A 12,735-nucleotide genomic window follows, 5' to 3' on the forward strand; every position below is an offset into this window, starting at 1 on the left:
GAAGCGTGCGTGTGTACACGCGTCCTGTCTCGTCCTGTAGAACTGGGAATAGAGCGTCTTCCCGCCAGCATTTCGCTCCTCGCCGCCTGTACAGGTGTGTGTGCTTGCAATAACGGGGAAACGCCGCGGTGAGGACCGATTTGGGACCCCCACTCCGCTTGCAGAGCTGCGTCGAAAGGGGGAGCTCCTGAAGGCACGAGACCGATGGACCAGGGAAAATAATCGCCCCAGACCCCCACAGCACTCATCGTTGAGAGTTTCTATCGTTCGGAGTCGTCGCTGGGCTGGGTACGACGACGTCCGACCTCCTCTCGTTTTACACGTCTGGTGACGGGTCACGTTTCTCTTCACTCACACAACTCGACTTCCAGACGTCGAAAGTGGCATGCAAAGGGCAGAGATTACTCTTTTACCAGCACGTGGTTTCATCATTCAGAGAATGCGAACACGTTGATCGTGAGCATGTGAGTAGTTTTTCTGCGTCAGTTTGTCACGTCGATGCTCTTATTTTGCATCTGCTCTCGGTACCTACCTCATAATGCTCTTAGTTGGCTCCCTGCGTAGCGTTAATTCGCTGTCTTTGTGATAGGCCTCCTCTCCAATCTCACGTAACCGAGCGTCGAGTAGGCGTCCCCAGATGCTTGAATTTCAACGATGTTTTTCTACACTACGAGCTCTCATAGTGTACACCTTTTCGCGTCTTTTCCTGTAAGGAATTCTGAGCGTCATCGTACTGTGGAATTTTTAAAACATCTAAAGTGTGAGAAGTGAATAGAAAAATTCTATTCTCTGCACGGTTTTATTTAGGTTCACGTGTTCTACAATTGTAGTGAAGGCTGATGAAGAAAAAAAGACAATTTTCTTTTCTTTTGTAGTTTTTTCGTATATATATCATTAGTAGGCGCATAATACACGCACGCGCGCAGGGGGCTTCTGCATGCAGTCCCGGAAACTCAATCGAGTTTCCAGTTGCGCGGTGCTGCTCATGCTCTAGCGCGCTAGAGTTGCGAGTTTGCGCCGCGCACAAGCGTAGGTAGGGTAGAGAGGTAAAGTAGGAAGAGCTATGCGCAAAAAAAATTTTATTCAATAAAGTCCCGGATGTACAAAAATTGAACAAAACGCTATTAGTGTTCTTCGCTGACGCGCGGGAAAGGAGAGCTACGCTCCCCCTCCCCGCTGCTCGTCTCCTCCACTTGAAGGAGACGAGCTTCACCCACCTCTCTCCCCCACTGGGGAAGAGGTGGGCTGGTGCTCCTTGTCCATTGTCCTCGGCGTCTTCTTAGGCGCTCCTTGTCCTCTTCTCAGCTCACTCCCATTGAGGAGAGTGAGCAGGGACCTAACTTCCCCCCAGGTCCAAGGGGTGTGACATACTCCCATGTCATCCAGGGCGACTTTCACCCAAGTCGCAAGGAGGAGAGCGCATTAGACGAGTTAACCTCCAGCTCCCAAGGAGGTGGGATCACCCAATCATCCCGCAGGTTGAGGCCTTCAGTATACCCCTTTAAGGCCCAAAGGGGGTACCCTCGCCACCGGGGCACGGGGGGAGTCATTGACCCAAGACCCGGGAGGACCGCGATTTTGCCCACAGCGTCTTGCCCAAGTGGGGAATGGTAGTTATCACTCATACCACCAAGAGTAGGGCCGCTCTATCGCCCCGGCAGAGGTGCGGCCTCTTTTCGCTCTTGGCCCAGAGGGATGGCTGCGTCTGCCTCGTCGGATCGAGGGAACGACTACGCGACAAAACAATGGACAGGCGGGGAATAAAATGAGCTACCTTGAAGTAATTAATTGAGGAAGAGAGAAAGAAAGAAAGAAAGAAAGAAAGAAAGAAAGAAAGCGACGTCCAAGTCAAAAAATCCAGCCAACAATCACATCGAGCCTTCTTGTTTGTTGGACTATAGGAGAAAGAACACCTTAGGAGAAACAAATACGTACAGTAGTGTGGAGCACACGCCAAATTGTTTTCTCGCATAGTACTGTAACCGAATTTATGGAGACACTGAACCTCTATGACTCGTAATCTGAGAGCGACTCGGACCCCGTCTCATACAGTCGCAGATTAGACGTCTCATAGGGTCTCAGACTATTCTCACACCATCCGTCATATGTAGTATTTAGTTAGTCTGAGCAGCCGCGAAAGGGGCCCCCAATTCCCTTCACGGTTTCAGTATCCGTTCCTCCGTGGTTCTTTCATGAGCGGAGCTGCAAGGTTCACCTTTTAAGCACTGCATCGGGCCACCGTACAACGCAGTAGGGTAAACAGCAACGTCTATTCGGCGTACGGCGCGCGGCTCGTCATAACGGCGCGTCGAGAGTCGATGCTGCAAGCGGTCGCCGCCAAGTGTCGCCGTTTACGATCCTGCTCGATGGAAACGCGCCTAAGAAGGCCGCGAAACTCTGCAGAAGCTTCCTGGCAAGTTGACAAAAGCATCAAACGTTGCGCAGGCGCCGTAGATCTTTGGCAAAAAATTTGCATTTCCTTACAACGTACCTAAGAAACCGACTAAACTTTTAGCACATCCGTCGCGACGCTACATTCAGTATTGACAGAATACTCGCACATTAGTTCTATCCAATGATTAGTCTAACAGGAGCCAACGGTACCTTTTCCTTTTATCACTCTGGGTCGTTTTGCCTTACCGGACGTATCCCCCTCTTCGTCTCGTCTAGCAGACGTTGGGACTGGCGGAAGAGCTTGCCTCTCCCGTCGAGTAACAGTCGAAACGCCGTCAACAAATTTCGTCTTGAACAGAACGTTGGCATTCTGAAACATTCCTTCCTTGAGCGAGACGACAATGAATTGAGAGCGCTGGAAGTGATTCTTGAGCATTTGCCCGATGTTCTGCGTGTGAGACAAGTCGAGTGCGGCGTCGACTTCATCGAGAATATAAATCGGAGCCGGCTTGAACAGCAGCAGAGACAAAATCAGAGATAAAGCAACGAGAGATCTAAAGACAAGATCAACGGTGCTCTTGGCAACATATGAGGTAATCTGGGTATACCGTTGTCCTCCGCTCAGTTCTGTGAGATTTTCCTTCCAGACGTCGCCAAAGGCTACTTTGACTTCGAGCCCATCGAGAACCGAGAGTCCTTCAGGCGGAGAAAGCTTAGCTTGCGTGCCGGGAAGAAGAGTTGAGAAGATTGAGCCAAAATCCTGAAGAGAAAACGCATTCATTGAGTCGACTCTAAACAAGGTCGATTGCAGAACTCTTACCTTATTGACTTGAGCGTGAGCCTTTTGAAGAGCTTCCTCTTTCTTCTTGTCCAACTCGTGAATGACGTCTTCGATTTTCGTCTTGTCGTTTGAAACGATTTCTCTCTTTTTCATCAAGTCTTGATACTGAGGAAAAGAAGAACTCAAAACGACCCTTTCCCTCTTCGTTCCAGACACGTTACCTTTTCCTCTGCCTTTCCTAACATATTCATAGCTCTCATGTTGACCTTTCGAGACAATTTTTTCTAAGAAACACAGATTATAAAAGGAGCCTTGTAATTAATTAATTAATTAATTAATTAAACGCTCGGTTGCGCACTTTCTGCTCTTCCAACTGCCCGAGTCGCTGCGACGCATCGTTCGGCTTGTGAACTTTAAAATCAAATCCAGTGCCCGGCTGGCCAAAGTATTTTTTCTCCTCGAGAATCCACTCGTGTTTGGAAACCAAGGCCTCGATCTAGAAAGACACCAACTTGCTTTACAGGTTCATTTCTAAACCTTTCTTGTACCGTGTGCCCTGCTTCTTTGGTTTCCTTGCTCTGTCTCTCGAGAGTGTGTTCGAGATCTCTGACTTTCAACTGAGCGGCATTCTTCTCTCCTTCCAATTTCTTTTTCGCCCTTCCTCGAGCCGTTATGTCTTTATTGCAGGCCTTCAGTTTGTCTTTCTCCTCGCTAAGAGCAAGTCTGGCGACCCTACATTGTTCCTATAAAAAAGATTGATTAAAATTAGCCAATGTGGTGAGTATGCAGCGGTACTTCGGATTGCGAAAGTTTTTCTTTGGATTCATCGATTTTCTTCTGTAATTTCTCCACGGCGTCGTCGCAGACTTTCGCCTATAAGAAACCCGTGACCCCTTCCTATAACCGAAGTACTGTAGACTCCTTGCCTGTTCTCCTATGCTTGCTACTTCCTTTCTCAGTTCCACCACTTCCAATTCAATGGCTTGTCGTTCCTGCTCTTTGTCCTTCATTTTTTTGACCAGTTCCTTTGCTTCTTTTTCAGCGGCATTTAGCTCTTTCTCGGCTTTCTTCAGCTCTTTGTCTCGGTGCCCTTTCGAATCCTAAAAAAAACAGAATGTACCTACTGTACACTGCCCCATTAAAATATCCAAACCTTCATTTTCTTTTCAAGTTCCTTGCATTTAGCAGAGCATTCTTTCTCCGTTCTCTTTCCCTCTTCAATGACTTCCTGTTGTTCCGCTATAATGAAAGGGAGAATTAGAAAGACGTTCTGTCTCCGCTTGCTTTCCTTATACCTATCGTCTGATGCAATTTTCTGATGCCTTCCATCTGCTTGTGATGTACAGTGTGTTGTAGCCTGGCTTCCAGTCGTTCAATCTCCTTTCGCTTCAATTCCAGTTCACCCATTTTTTCGTGATACCTACAGATCATCCCACTTCCTCGTTCTTGCCTAACTTTACCACTCTCTTCTCACTTGGCAGAAAGACTTTCGAGACCTTCCAATTGTCTTTTGACGTCATCGAGTTGAGCTACTTTAGCGTTGAGCGTTTCTTCCACCTTGCACGCCTTCTCTAGAGCAGCCAAAACAGACGAACGAGACGGACGAGATCCTAAACAAGCCGGCCTGTTCGAAAATTTCAACCAATTACATAGACACGCACCTCCAGACAAAGTCCCAGACGGATCCATTAGATCACCGTCCAGTGAAACGGACCTCGTACTGATCTTCGGATCAAAAGTCACCTAAAAAAAGCAAACCGAGATTATTAGGAAGAGAACCTTCTCCTCTCTGGCAGCACCGTACCTTTTTGGTCATTTCCAATGACTCGCAAACAAACGTCTGACCGAAAACGTATTCCATAGCCGCCTTGACGTCTCGATCGTACCCAATCAATGAAAGTGCTGTATGAACATTTTCTTCCCCGACCTTGAAGTAAAAAGAGCCCCTTGTTCGCTTATATGTTTTCTTCGAGGCTTCTGCTTTACGTACAAGTTGTTTCGCTCTTTGAACCGTTTGGGGTTTGATTGTTGACGCGGCTATTTTGTTAAGGGGAATAATCGTGTATCGACGTTTGAGCTCTCCTTTCTGTAGCAGCTGCTTTCCTGTCACTTCCGAGTCCACGACGACGTTGTATAACTAGAGAAAAAGATAGAGAAAAAGATACAGATAAATATACAGATAGCAGCAGTTGTAGCACTCACTTTTCCACCGGCTGCAACCTCGAGAGACGTCGCCGTAGATATTTTGCGAACTTTGACAAGCTTGGCAACGAGGCCGTGAACCTGAACACAAAGAATCTCCCCCGATCTCGTCTCGAAACGAAGAGATTCACTTTGCTTCTGTCAAATCCTCGTTGGGGATCCTTGTACTCAAACTGCAAGCTAGGAAACCTTGAAAAACATTGCTCTAGGGTTAGACTCTCTGCTATCTTTTCTTTGTTGACTGCCTGACCTCTGTTCCATTTCATTCATCTGCATTTGCAATTGCCTCACTTCTCGATCCAGCACCGCACGAGTTTTCTCCAAATCAGCTTTCTTGCTCTCGTCAAAATTCAACCGCGAAATTTCCATCTACCAAATTTCATATATGAGCACGTGTTCATTTTCCCTCGCAATAGCAGCAAGGTCACCTGCAACTTATTAGCAGCTTCTATCAAACCATCGCACTCCTTTCTCTCCTGCCTATAGTTCCTCTCCGTCTCTTTAAGAGACGGTCCGTGCTTCTTGAGCTCATCCTGAGCCTGGCTTAGTCTTGAAAAAAAAAATAACCTTCGGCTTCACGCATTTTGACACGGTGTAATACTCATACCTCATTTGCGCTTGTTTGATTTCGGTTTGAGCTGTGCTGACTTGATTCTGATAGGTGATGAGTTGGTCGGCAAACGTTTGGTCTTCTCCCGTGTCTGAACTGCTGCATAGGCCCGCTGAAATTGCTTGAAAGTGCTTCCGCATTCGTTCCACTTTTTCCGTTGCCTTGTGACCCGCTTCTTGAAGCTGGGAGAATGTCTCTTCGAACGTGGCAAGCTGCGTTTCTTTTCCAGCCAGGACAGTCGATTCCTTTTTGGAGAAGAACAAATAAACAGTCGCATACGGTCAAAGTTCTAAGTCTTACGTCTTCTGCCGATTTCTCGAGATCCGTTTTCTTCTTCTGCTCGGCGGCTAATTGGTCTTTCAAATTGTCGACGCTAGCCTTGCACTTCACCACAATCTAACATCGAAATAGGTGCATGCAACTCAACACTGTAACTAACAGCAACTTTTATCCTGACCATGGCTTCTTTATCGACTTTTTCTTCCAACGCTTTCAACGATCCGCCCGTTTCTGCGTCTCGCTTTCGTTCCAGTTCTGCTATTTCCTCTTGCAATTTGTCCAATTGTTCGTTTATCTTTTAGAGACGATGCCGTGCGCAGAACATTCTCTCGTGTCAATGCTCACCTGTTGAATCCCATCTTTCCATTCTTTCACTTGCTGCATCATCTCTTCGGTGTCGCCTGACGATCGTTTTCGAATTTCCTTAATTAACAGACGAAACGTCCACAAAGAGATTCGCGATAATACTAATCGGATATGTAACCTCGGCTTTCGTGTACTGATAGGCGACCACAAGCCGATTCAAATGCTCGATTTCTCGACCAATATTCTGGAATTCCAAGTAGGAAGCACGCTCCTGAGAAGCACAAGAGTCTCAAAAACGTTATTCCTACACAATAAGATAGACCAACCTCTTTCAATTTCTCCAATGTTGGAGTAATTTCTTCAGCCAAAATCTGCAGGAGTGAGGACAATTTCAATAGCTACAAGCACAGCAGAGAAAATACGAACCTTTTCAATTTCTTGCAATTTGCTATCCTTCTTCGCGATCGTCTTCACGGCGGACGCCTTTTTACTTTCGTACATACGAGTTCCAGCCGCCTCCTCCATCATAGCCAAGATCTAAAAAACAAGACACAACAAATGTCAACCTCCGAGCATTTGAAATTTCTCGTGTTTTCATTACCTCGGGCGGTTTCATGTTCAAAACCTTCGTAATTCGTCCTTGCATGATCAAAAAATGAGGATTATTCACGTTGAGTTGAACAGAGCGAAACAAATCTTGAACGCGCCCATTGTTCACCGTTACGCCGTTCACCAAATACTTATTACGACCCCCAATAACAATCTAGTGATATAACAACACAAAAATTCAAAAATGTAATTATTATTTATTTATTTAATTTTTAATTCGATACCTGTCTGCAGACGGTGATTTCGTCGAATCCCTCGTATCCAACGGGGCTCTGATTCTTGTCCGTGTTGTCGAATGTGATCGTGACCGTTGCCTTCGTTACGCCTGCCTGTCCGCTCTTGTAGACCAATTCTTGCAGGTTTACGACGCGAACCTGCCGCGAAAAGCGTTTTTCTCGAAGAACGCGTCTTCGCACTAGGCTAGATTACCTGCGACAAGTTCGATATTCCGAGGAGAAAGCAAATGGCGTCGAGAATGTTCGACTTTCCGCTCCCATTGAGGCCCGTTATAGCGTTGAAAAGCGGATCGAAGCCGCTGATGACGGTACGCTGAGCGTAGCTCTTGAAACCGTCGAGAACGATTTCTTTCACGTACATGTTTTTTGAAATTGGAGTCCGGCGCCTTTGCCTACTACGCATGCGTGTTATAGCACGTTCTTCGAGATGTTCCGTGCGTATTTTCTCCTCGTACTCGTAGCGAGTCTGCACGCGTTTGGCGAGACCCAAGCGACTTCCTCGGAGACCTGCCACAAGGACGGAGACTGCTCGGGTACGCCGGGGTGCACGTAGACGCTCGAATATTCGAATATCGTCACTCTTCCAGACACTTCCGCTTTGCCGAGCGTCACGGTCATCATTCCAACGTGCTACCATCGCCACCGATTCCACGAGAACGTGCTCAAAGCGTTCGAACATCAGACGTACGAAGGCGATATGCGTCTTCTCGTGCACGACGGCGCCTGCGGCAAATCCGATTCGTCGAAAAGCGAAATTTCGTCAATTTTCGACGAAGCGTCGAAAGCCGACGGAGGCGCGCGCGTCGAGTACCATTACGATCCGACGACGTCGGAGAAACCGGGAGAGAACGGCGTCATGTCGTTGGGAGCGAAACGCAATTGGCTTCTCGATCGAGTCAAAACGGATCTTGTCGCTCATTTCGACGACGACGATTATTACGGGCCGGACTATCTGAAAGAAATGATACGACGGATGAGGGAGAATGAAGCTGATCTAGTAAAATTAGACGGTACTGTATGTATGAAGGATACGCTATATAATTGACTCTATTATGTGTTCGTTATTTTAGGTTGGTTTATGTATGGGGAGGATTACTCGAATGGGGAGAAACGAGACGCTTTTGTCTACTACGATTTTTCTAACGGCAATAAACTCGGATGGGGATGGACTTTGATGTATAAGAGAAATCTTTGGGGTGCGTTTATGTGCAAAGACTACTTTGGTTAATTATAAATGTCTATCTTTTGTAGAGGAATTCAAGTACGCTGATAAAATGTTTATGGAGGAAGACGGTTTTGTGAATGACATTAGTAGGAAAGGATACAAGTATGTGTCGGATTTTGTTTTCTGACTCAAATATCACGCATATCATTATTATTAGGGTCCATACGTTTGGTGATCACGACTTTTTAGCATTGAAGGTGAATCAGTTTATTGTTATGTAAAAATATTTTGGTGGAATTATTTTTTAATTAAGATTGTTACGAATTCATTTGTACGAGCGACGGGCATGCCCTTGTGCGTCAGTCAGCGATCGGGAGTGAGGTCATGCTATCGCTACGATTTACCGAGATTTATGTTATTCAAAGGTCCACATAATTTTAAATGATTAATTTACAGTCAAGCTTGATGGACTGTATTTTTAGGTTTCGGTGATCGGATCAAACCGTGGCTACAAATGTGGGACAAAAAATAGAGTATAGTGTACACTGTTCATGTGCATTACGTTCGGTGTTACTCAAAAAATACATAAATAAATAAATAAATAAATAAATACACGTTCCGGGACTTTGTGTTTAGGAACCGCACTGTTCTATCTCGATTGTCGCTATGGTCAAACTAACGCCGAACCTAATAGCAAATTCGCCTCAGTTTATGAACCCCGTCAGAGAATGGGAACTAGATTTAAGAGGTGAGGCCCCCTTTTAGGAATACCTCTCGCGTTGAAGTCGCGCCGCGTATGTCTAGGCAACAAAATTCCGGTCATCGAAAACCTCGGCTGCACGCTGGTAACTCTAACGCGTACGCGGGCTAGCTCGGGCGCCCGACTTTCTCCCATTACAGGACCAATTCGATACAATCGACTTTTCCGATAACGATATACGCAAATTAGACGGATTTCCCTTACTAAAACGACTCAAATGCCTCTTTCTCAACAATAATCGTATACTGTAAGTCGTGGCCAAGGGGGGAAAAAAAATAAAGCCCCGCCACCCAAAAAAATTTTAGCCGAATTTCGGAGGGAATCGAGCATTCCATACCGAGCCTCCGAGAACTGATTCTCACGAATAATTCTATTCAAGATCTAGTGAGTGCTAGTGGTAAACCAAATGATTAATAACTCCCGGATGATTACGTAAAGGGAGATATTGATCCATTGGCGGCGCTGCGAGATCTCACTCATTTGAGGTAGAGTACGGGGAGGGGGGGACAGGTGCACCGGACTCGTCTCACAGGCCTGCTGCCCCACCTCCTCCTTCTTAGGGACACACACGCCAATCAGCTATGCACATTTATGTGTTGGTGCCTCTAAGTGGTGTCCGCGGGTTGGATCGGCGGCGGGCGGCGGCGGCTTTGGGCTTGTCTCGCGCGTGCCCTATGTGGGTTCTGTTCCTAATCTCTGTTGTGCAGTCTGTTGAAAAATCCGGTCACATCTCATAGTCGCTATCGACTGTATGTCATTCATAAGATACCGCAATTGAGAATTTTAGATTTTCAGAGAATTAAACAGAAGGTCGGTGCTTCGATTTTGCATGCGCGTCCGCGCTCTCTCCTTTTCATTTAATCGTTTGTCGCGCGCATTGTTTGGGACTTTAGGAAAGAGACGAAGCGACTGCCATATTTGGCGGCGAAAAAGGAAAAGAGGTCGCAAAGGATTTAGAGAAAACGTGCGAGGGCTTGAGAACTAACTGATTTAAATACGTGGATTTATTTCTAAGGTTTGTACCTGGTCGTGGTGTTGTTGCCCCCGGCAAGGGTGCCGTCGAAAAGTCGAGGCAGACTTCAGCTGACATCGCAGCTATCAAGAAGGCCATATCAGAAGCCAAGTCATTGGACGAGATGAAAAGGCTTGAAATGCTTCTGAGTAAGGGCCAGGTGCCTGGGAGAGAAAAGAAAAGCGGCACAGTAGAGGAAGATGAACCTGAAGAAATGGAGACTACTACTAACGGACGTGCACTATAATTCAGACTGAGTTTGAAGCGTAGCTTTTCTTTTTCTTGAATGTGTGAAAAAAACGGATTGGAGTTTTAGCGGGATATAAGCGAGTGCGTGGTTATGAGAATTGGAGACTAGCGCGAGCTACCGGTAAACCCTGTCCAATATGGCGTCTCACCGCCGGGGTAATTCTCCTCTACGTTCTCACCGGGGCCAATTCTAAGTGATTGACCGTACCGATTATTTTAGAAATGAAGATCTCGGCCAAGGAGTTGGAAGACGCTCAAGTTCCGCTTCATTTGCGCGATTTTTGCGCTCACCTTTACGTTCCGCTTCAAAAATGCCGTTTCGATACGTATTTCGCTCCCTGGAAGTGCCAGAAGGAGAAAGAGGCGTGGGAACACTGCGAAGTCGAGGAGTAAGTCGTCCCTCACGTCGATGTCTCTCGCGTTTCAATCGATGTTGTTACGGTGTCTGCGCGCGCAGCTTCATGCTGAGAGTCAAAGCGAAGAAAAACCTTGAAAAGAGTGCAGAATAGAGAAAGAAAGGGCAGAGACACGATTGAAAAGTAGAATGCATGCTTACTTTTAGTATCATGATATTCTCAATTTGTGATAAAACTGAAGCAGCTTGTCACGCACACTCAATACAGAGCGGCGTTGAAATAGAGCAGCCCAATCCAGTCCAATCACTCGGTAGTTTATAGTTAGATCGGCGCCGCGCTTCGCAAAAATGTGAGTAGACGCCTACATGCATTTCATTTCATAAGCATTTTAGTTTTACCATCTATGATTTTACCGAGATTCGGTCAACGTTCTTCGCGCATTTAATATTGTAGATATCTACCAAGTGTGGTGTTGACATAATCATTTCCTGAGGGCGGATGAGACGCCAAGTAAAGACCTTCGAGCGGATACGTCTATCGTCGTCGAAACGCAACCCAGTGTTTGCACTCGCCAGATGCAAGACTCTCATCAGTGTCCTTTTTGTTCTTATTAGCGCCTTTGAAGTTGCGCTCGTCGCCTTTGGCAGACTCGGAGTTACAACTCGCAAGCCACCGTGGTCGTCCACAATCGAAGTAGTCTCGAACTCGTCTCTGCCGAGAGATCAGCCGATACGGATCGCCGCGAAAAATACAACCATGGATAGTACTATCCATGATACAACGAAGGCCTTACTACGTCAACCGGATCTGGTCGAAGGTAAACAAGGCGCGGTCCCGGGACCGGGCGACTGTCACAATCCGCACCCGCTACTTGCTTGCTCAAGTGACAAGTTCTACGGTCGCCGAACCGCTGAGACGCTCCAAATGCGTGCGGCGACCGACGACGATTTCCTGAACAACAGGATATTACGAGAACGCGGTAAGCATAACAGCTGCGCTTTGGTGGGATCGTCGGGAAACATTCTTAAATACGAATTCGGCAAGGAAATCGACGAGCACGATCTCGTCATACGTATCAATCCTCCAGCAACTGTCGCGCACGAATACGACAAATACATTGGAAGTCGATTTGGTGACGTCATAATTTACGGTTCGTCTGGTGCCGTGGGTCCGTGCCCCAAACTCAATCAAAGTCAAAATTACGTTTTGGCCATGACTCCTGGCCCAATGTCGCTGCGTCGAAAGGCGAACCTAGATTTCATTAGCGACTGTTGGAAAACGTACAGCAAAAAGATCTATTTGCTAAGCGGTGAATTAAGCGTAAAAGCCCGAGAGCTGTGCAATTACGTTCGCAAGGAATGCAAGACGACGTATAAACGCAAAGACGTCACCGCTGGCCTCACAACGCTGCTTTTTACCATGCATATATGTCGAAATGTCGACATATATGGCTATGGGTTGAATGAAGCCGAACAATTTGAATACCATCGAAATAGGACCATGAAGAGCTTTTATTCTCAGAAAACGGCCCATGACTGGATGTCCGAATCTCGACTTCTGGACTACCTAACGTCTAATTCTGATGCACCTAAGAAATTCGTGCTGGAGGGATACGACTATCCGACTCGAGTGAGGCGCAGAGGAGCTTCATATGATGTGCCAGGTGCAACGAGGTGCCTTCCAACGAAGATCTAATTGACTGCCTAAAGGACGTTTTAGGACCCCGTTTTTATCTATATTATACGGCCGAGATCTGGGCACTTACTTCATTGCTCG

The 12,735-nt window shown here is 46.7% G+C and overlaps 3 protein-coding genes and 1 long non-coding RNA gene across 4 annotated transcripts; 3 read left to right on the plus strand and 1 right to left on the minus strand.

The window, feature by feature from the left end:
• Positions 1-43: 43 nt before the first annotated feature.
• On the plus strand, positions 44-1,058 carry LOC136189864 (uncharacterized). Its single transcript, XR_010670464.1, has 3 exons — positions 44-94; positions 165-524; positions 590-1,058. It is a non-coding gene; the product is annotated as an uncharacterized lncRNA (long non-coding RNA).
• A 1,418-nt stretch (positions 1,059-2,476) lies between these two features.
• On the minus strand, positions 2,477-7,870 carry LOC136189824 (structural maintenance of chromosomes protein 2-like). Its single transcript, XM_065977848.1, has 28 exons — positions 7,611-7,870; positions 7,406-7,555; positions 7,174-7,335; positions 6,999-7,109; positions 6,899-6,943; positions 6,751-6,843; positions 6,612-6,689; positions 6,445-6,561; positions 6,288-6,383; positions 5,985-6,232; positions 5,806-5,926; positions 5,628-5,746; positions 5,509-5,566; positions 5,378-5,458; positions 5,166-5,312; positions 4,980-5,102; positions 4,837-4,918; positions 4,650-4,785; positions 4,471-4,595; positions 4,329-4,414; positions 4,102-4,275; positions 3,971-4,048; positions 3,724-3,918; positions 3,534-3,671; positions 3,397-3,459; positions 3,215-3,340; positions 3,003-3,154; positions 2,477-2,948 (listed from the first exon to the last, which is right to left on the minus strand). Exons 1-28 carry the CDS (start codon positions 7,818-7,820, stop codon positions 2,585-2,587), a joined length of 3,678 nt encoding a protein of 1,225 aa, XP_065833920.1. The 5' UTR covers positions 7,821-7,870; the 3' UTR covers positions 2,477-2,584.
• On the plus strand, positions 7,836-9,205 carry LOC136189847 (uncharacterized). The gene is made up of 7 exons (XM_065977877.1): positions 7,836-7,950; positions 8,005-8,427; positions 8,488-8,613; positions 8,669-8,744; positions 8,800-8,839; positions 8,896-9,007; positions 9,065-9,205. Exons 1-7 carry the CDS (start codon positions 7,845-7,847, stop codon positions 9,112-9,114), a joined length of 933 nt encoding a protein of 310 aa, XP_065833949.1. The 5' UTR covers positions 7,836-7,844; the 3' UTR covers positions 9,115-9,205.
• A 1-nt stretch (position 9,206) lies between these two features.
• LOC136189853 (U2 small nuclear ribonucleoprotein A'-like) lies at positions 9,207-10,701 on the plus strand. Its single transcript, XM_065977885.1, has 8 exons — positions 9,207-9,330; positions 9,387-9,427; positions 9,483-9,589; positions 9,648-9,726; positions 9,781-9,827; positions 10,050-10,152; positions 10,236-10,306; positions 10,358-10,701. The coding sequence occupies exons 1-8, from the start codon at positions 9,249-9,251 to the stop codon at positions 10,599-10,601; spliced, it is 774 nt and encodes a 257-aa protein (XP_065833957.1). The 5' UTR covers positions 9,207-9,248; the 3' UTR covers positions 10,602-10,701.
• Positions 10,702-12,735: the final 2,034 nt, after the last annotated feature.

This window comes from Oscarella lobularis, chromosome 8 (assembly GCF_947507565.1).
Source record: "Oscarella lobularis chromosome 8, ooOscLobu1.1, whole genome shotgun sequence".
NCBI classification, from domain to species: domain Eukaryota; kingdom Metazoa; phylum Porifera; class Homoscleromorpha; order Homosclerophorida; family Oscarellidae; genus Oscarella; species Oscarella lobularis.

Bases quoted from the DNA above. Each gene is read 5' to 3' on its own strand.
- LOC136189824 (XM_065977848.1), bottom strand. From the start codon at position 7,820: ATGCGTAGTAGGCAAAGGCGCCGGACTCCAATTTCAAAAAACATGTAC. The intron at 6,944-6,998 runs GTTCGTATTTTC...TCACTCCTGCAG, and splicing joins AATTGCAAGAAATTGAAAAG to ATTTTGGCTGAAGAAATTAC. The intron at 2,949-3,002 runs GTATACCCAGAT...TCTTGTCTTTAG, and splicing joins GAACTGAGCGGAGGACAACG to ATCTCTCGTTGCTTTATCTC.
- LOC136189853 (XM_065977885.1), top strand. From the start codon at position 9,249: ATGGTCAAACTAACGCCGAACCTAATAGCAAATTCGCCTCAGTTTATG. The intron at 9,428-9,482 runs GTAACTCTAACG...CTCCCATTACAG, and splicing joins AAAACCTCGGCTGCACGCTG to GACCAATTCGATACAATCGA. The intron at 9,727-9,780 runs GTGAGTGCTAGT...GATTACGTAAAG, and splicing joins ATAATTCTATTCAAGATCTA to GGAGATATTGATCCATTGGC.
- LOC136189847 (XM_065977877.1), top strand. From the start codon at position 7,845: ATGTTCCGTGCGTATTTTCTCCTCGTACTCGTAGCGAGTCTGCACGCG. The intron at 8,745-8,799 runs GTATGTGTCGGA...CATTATTATTAG, and splicing joins ATTAGTAGGAAAGGATACAA to GGTCCATACGTTTGGTGATC. The intron at 9,008-9,064 runs GTCCACATAATT...CTGTATTTTTAG, and splicing joins GAGATTTATGTTATTCAAAG to GTTTCGGTGATCGGATCAAA.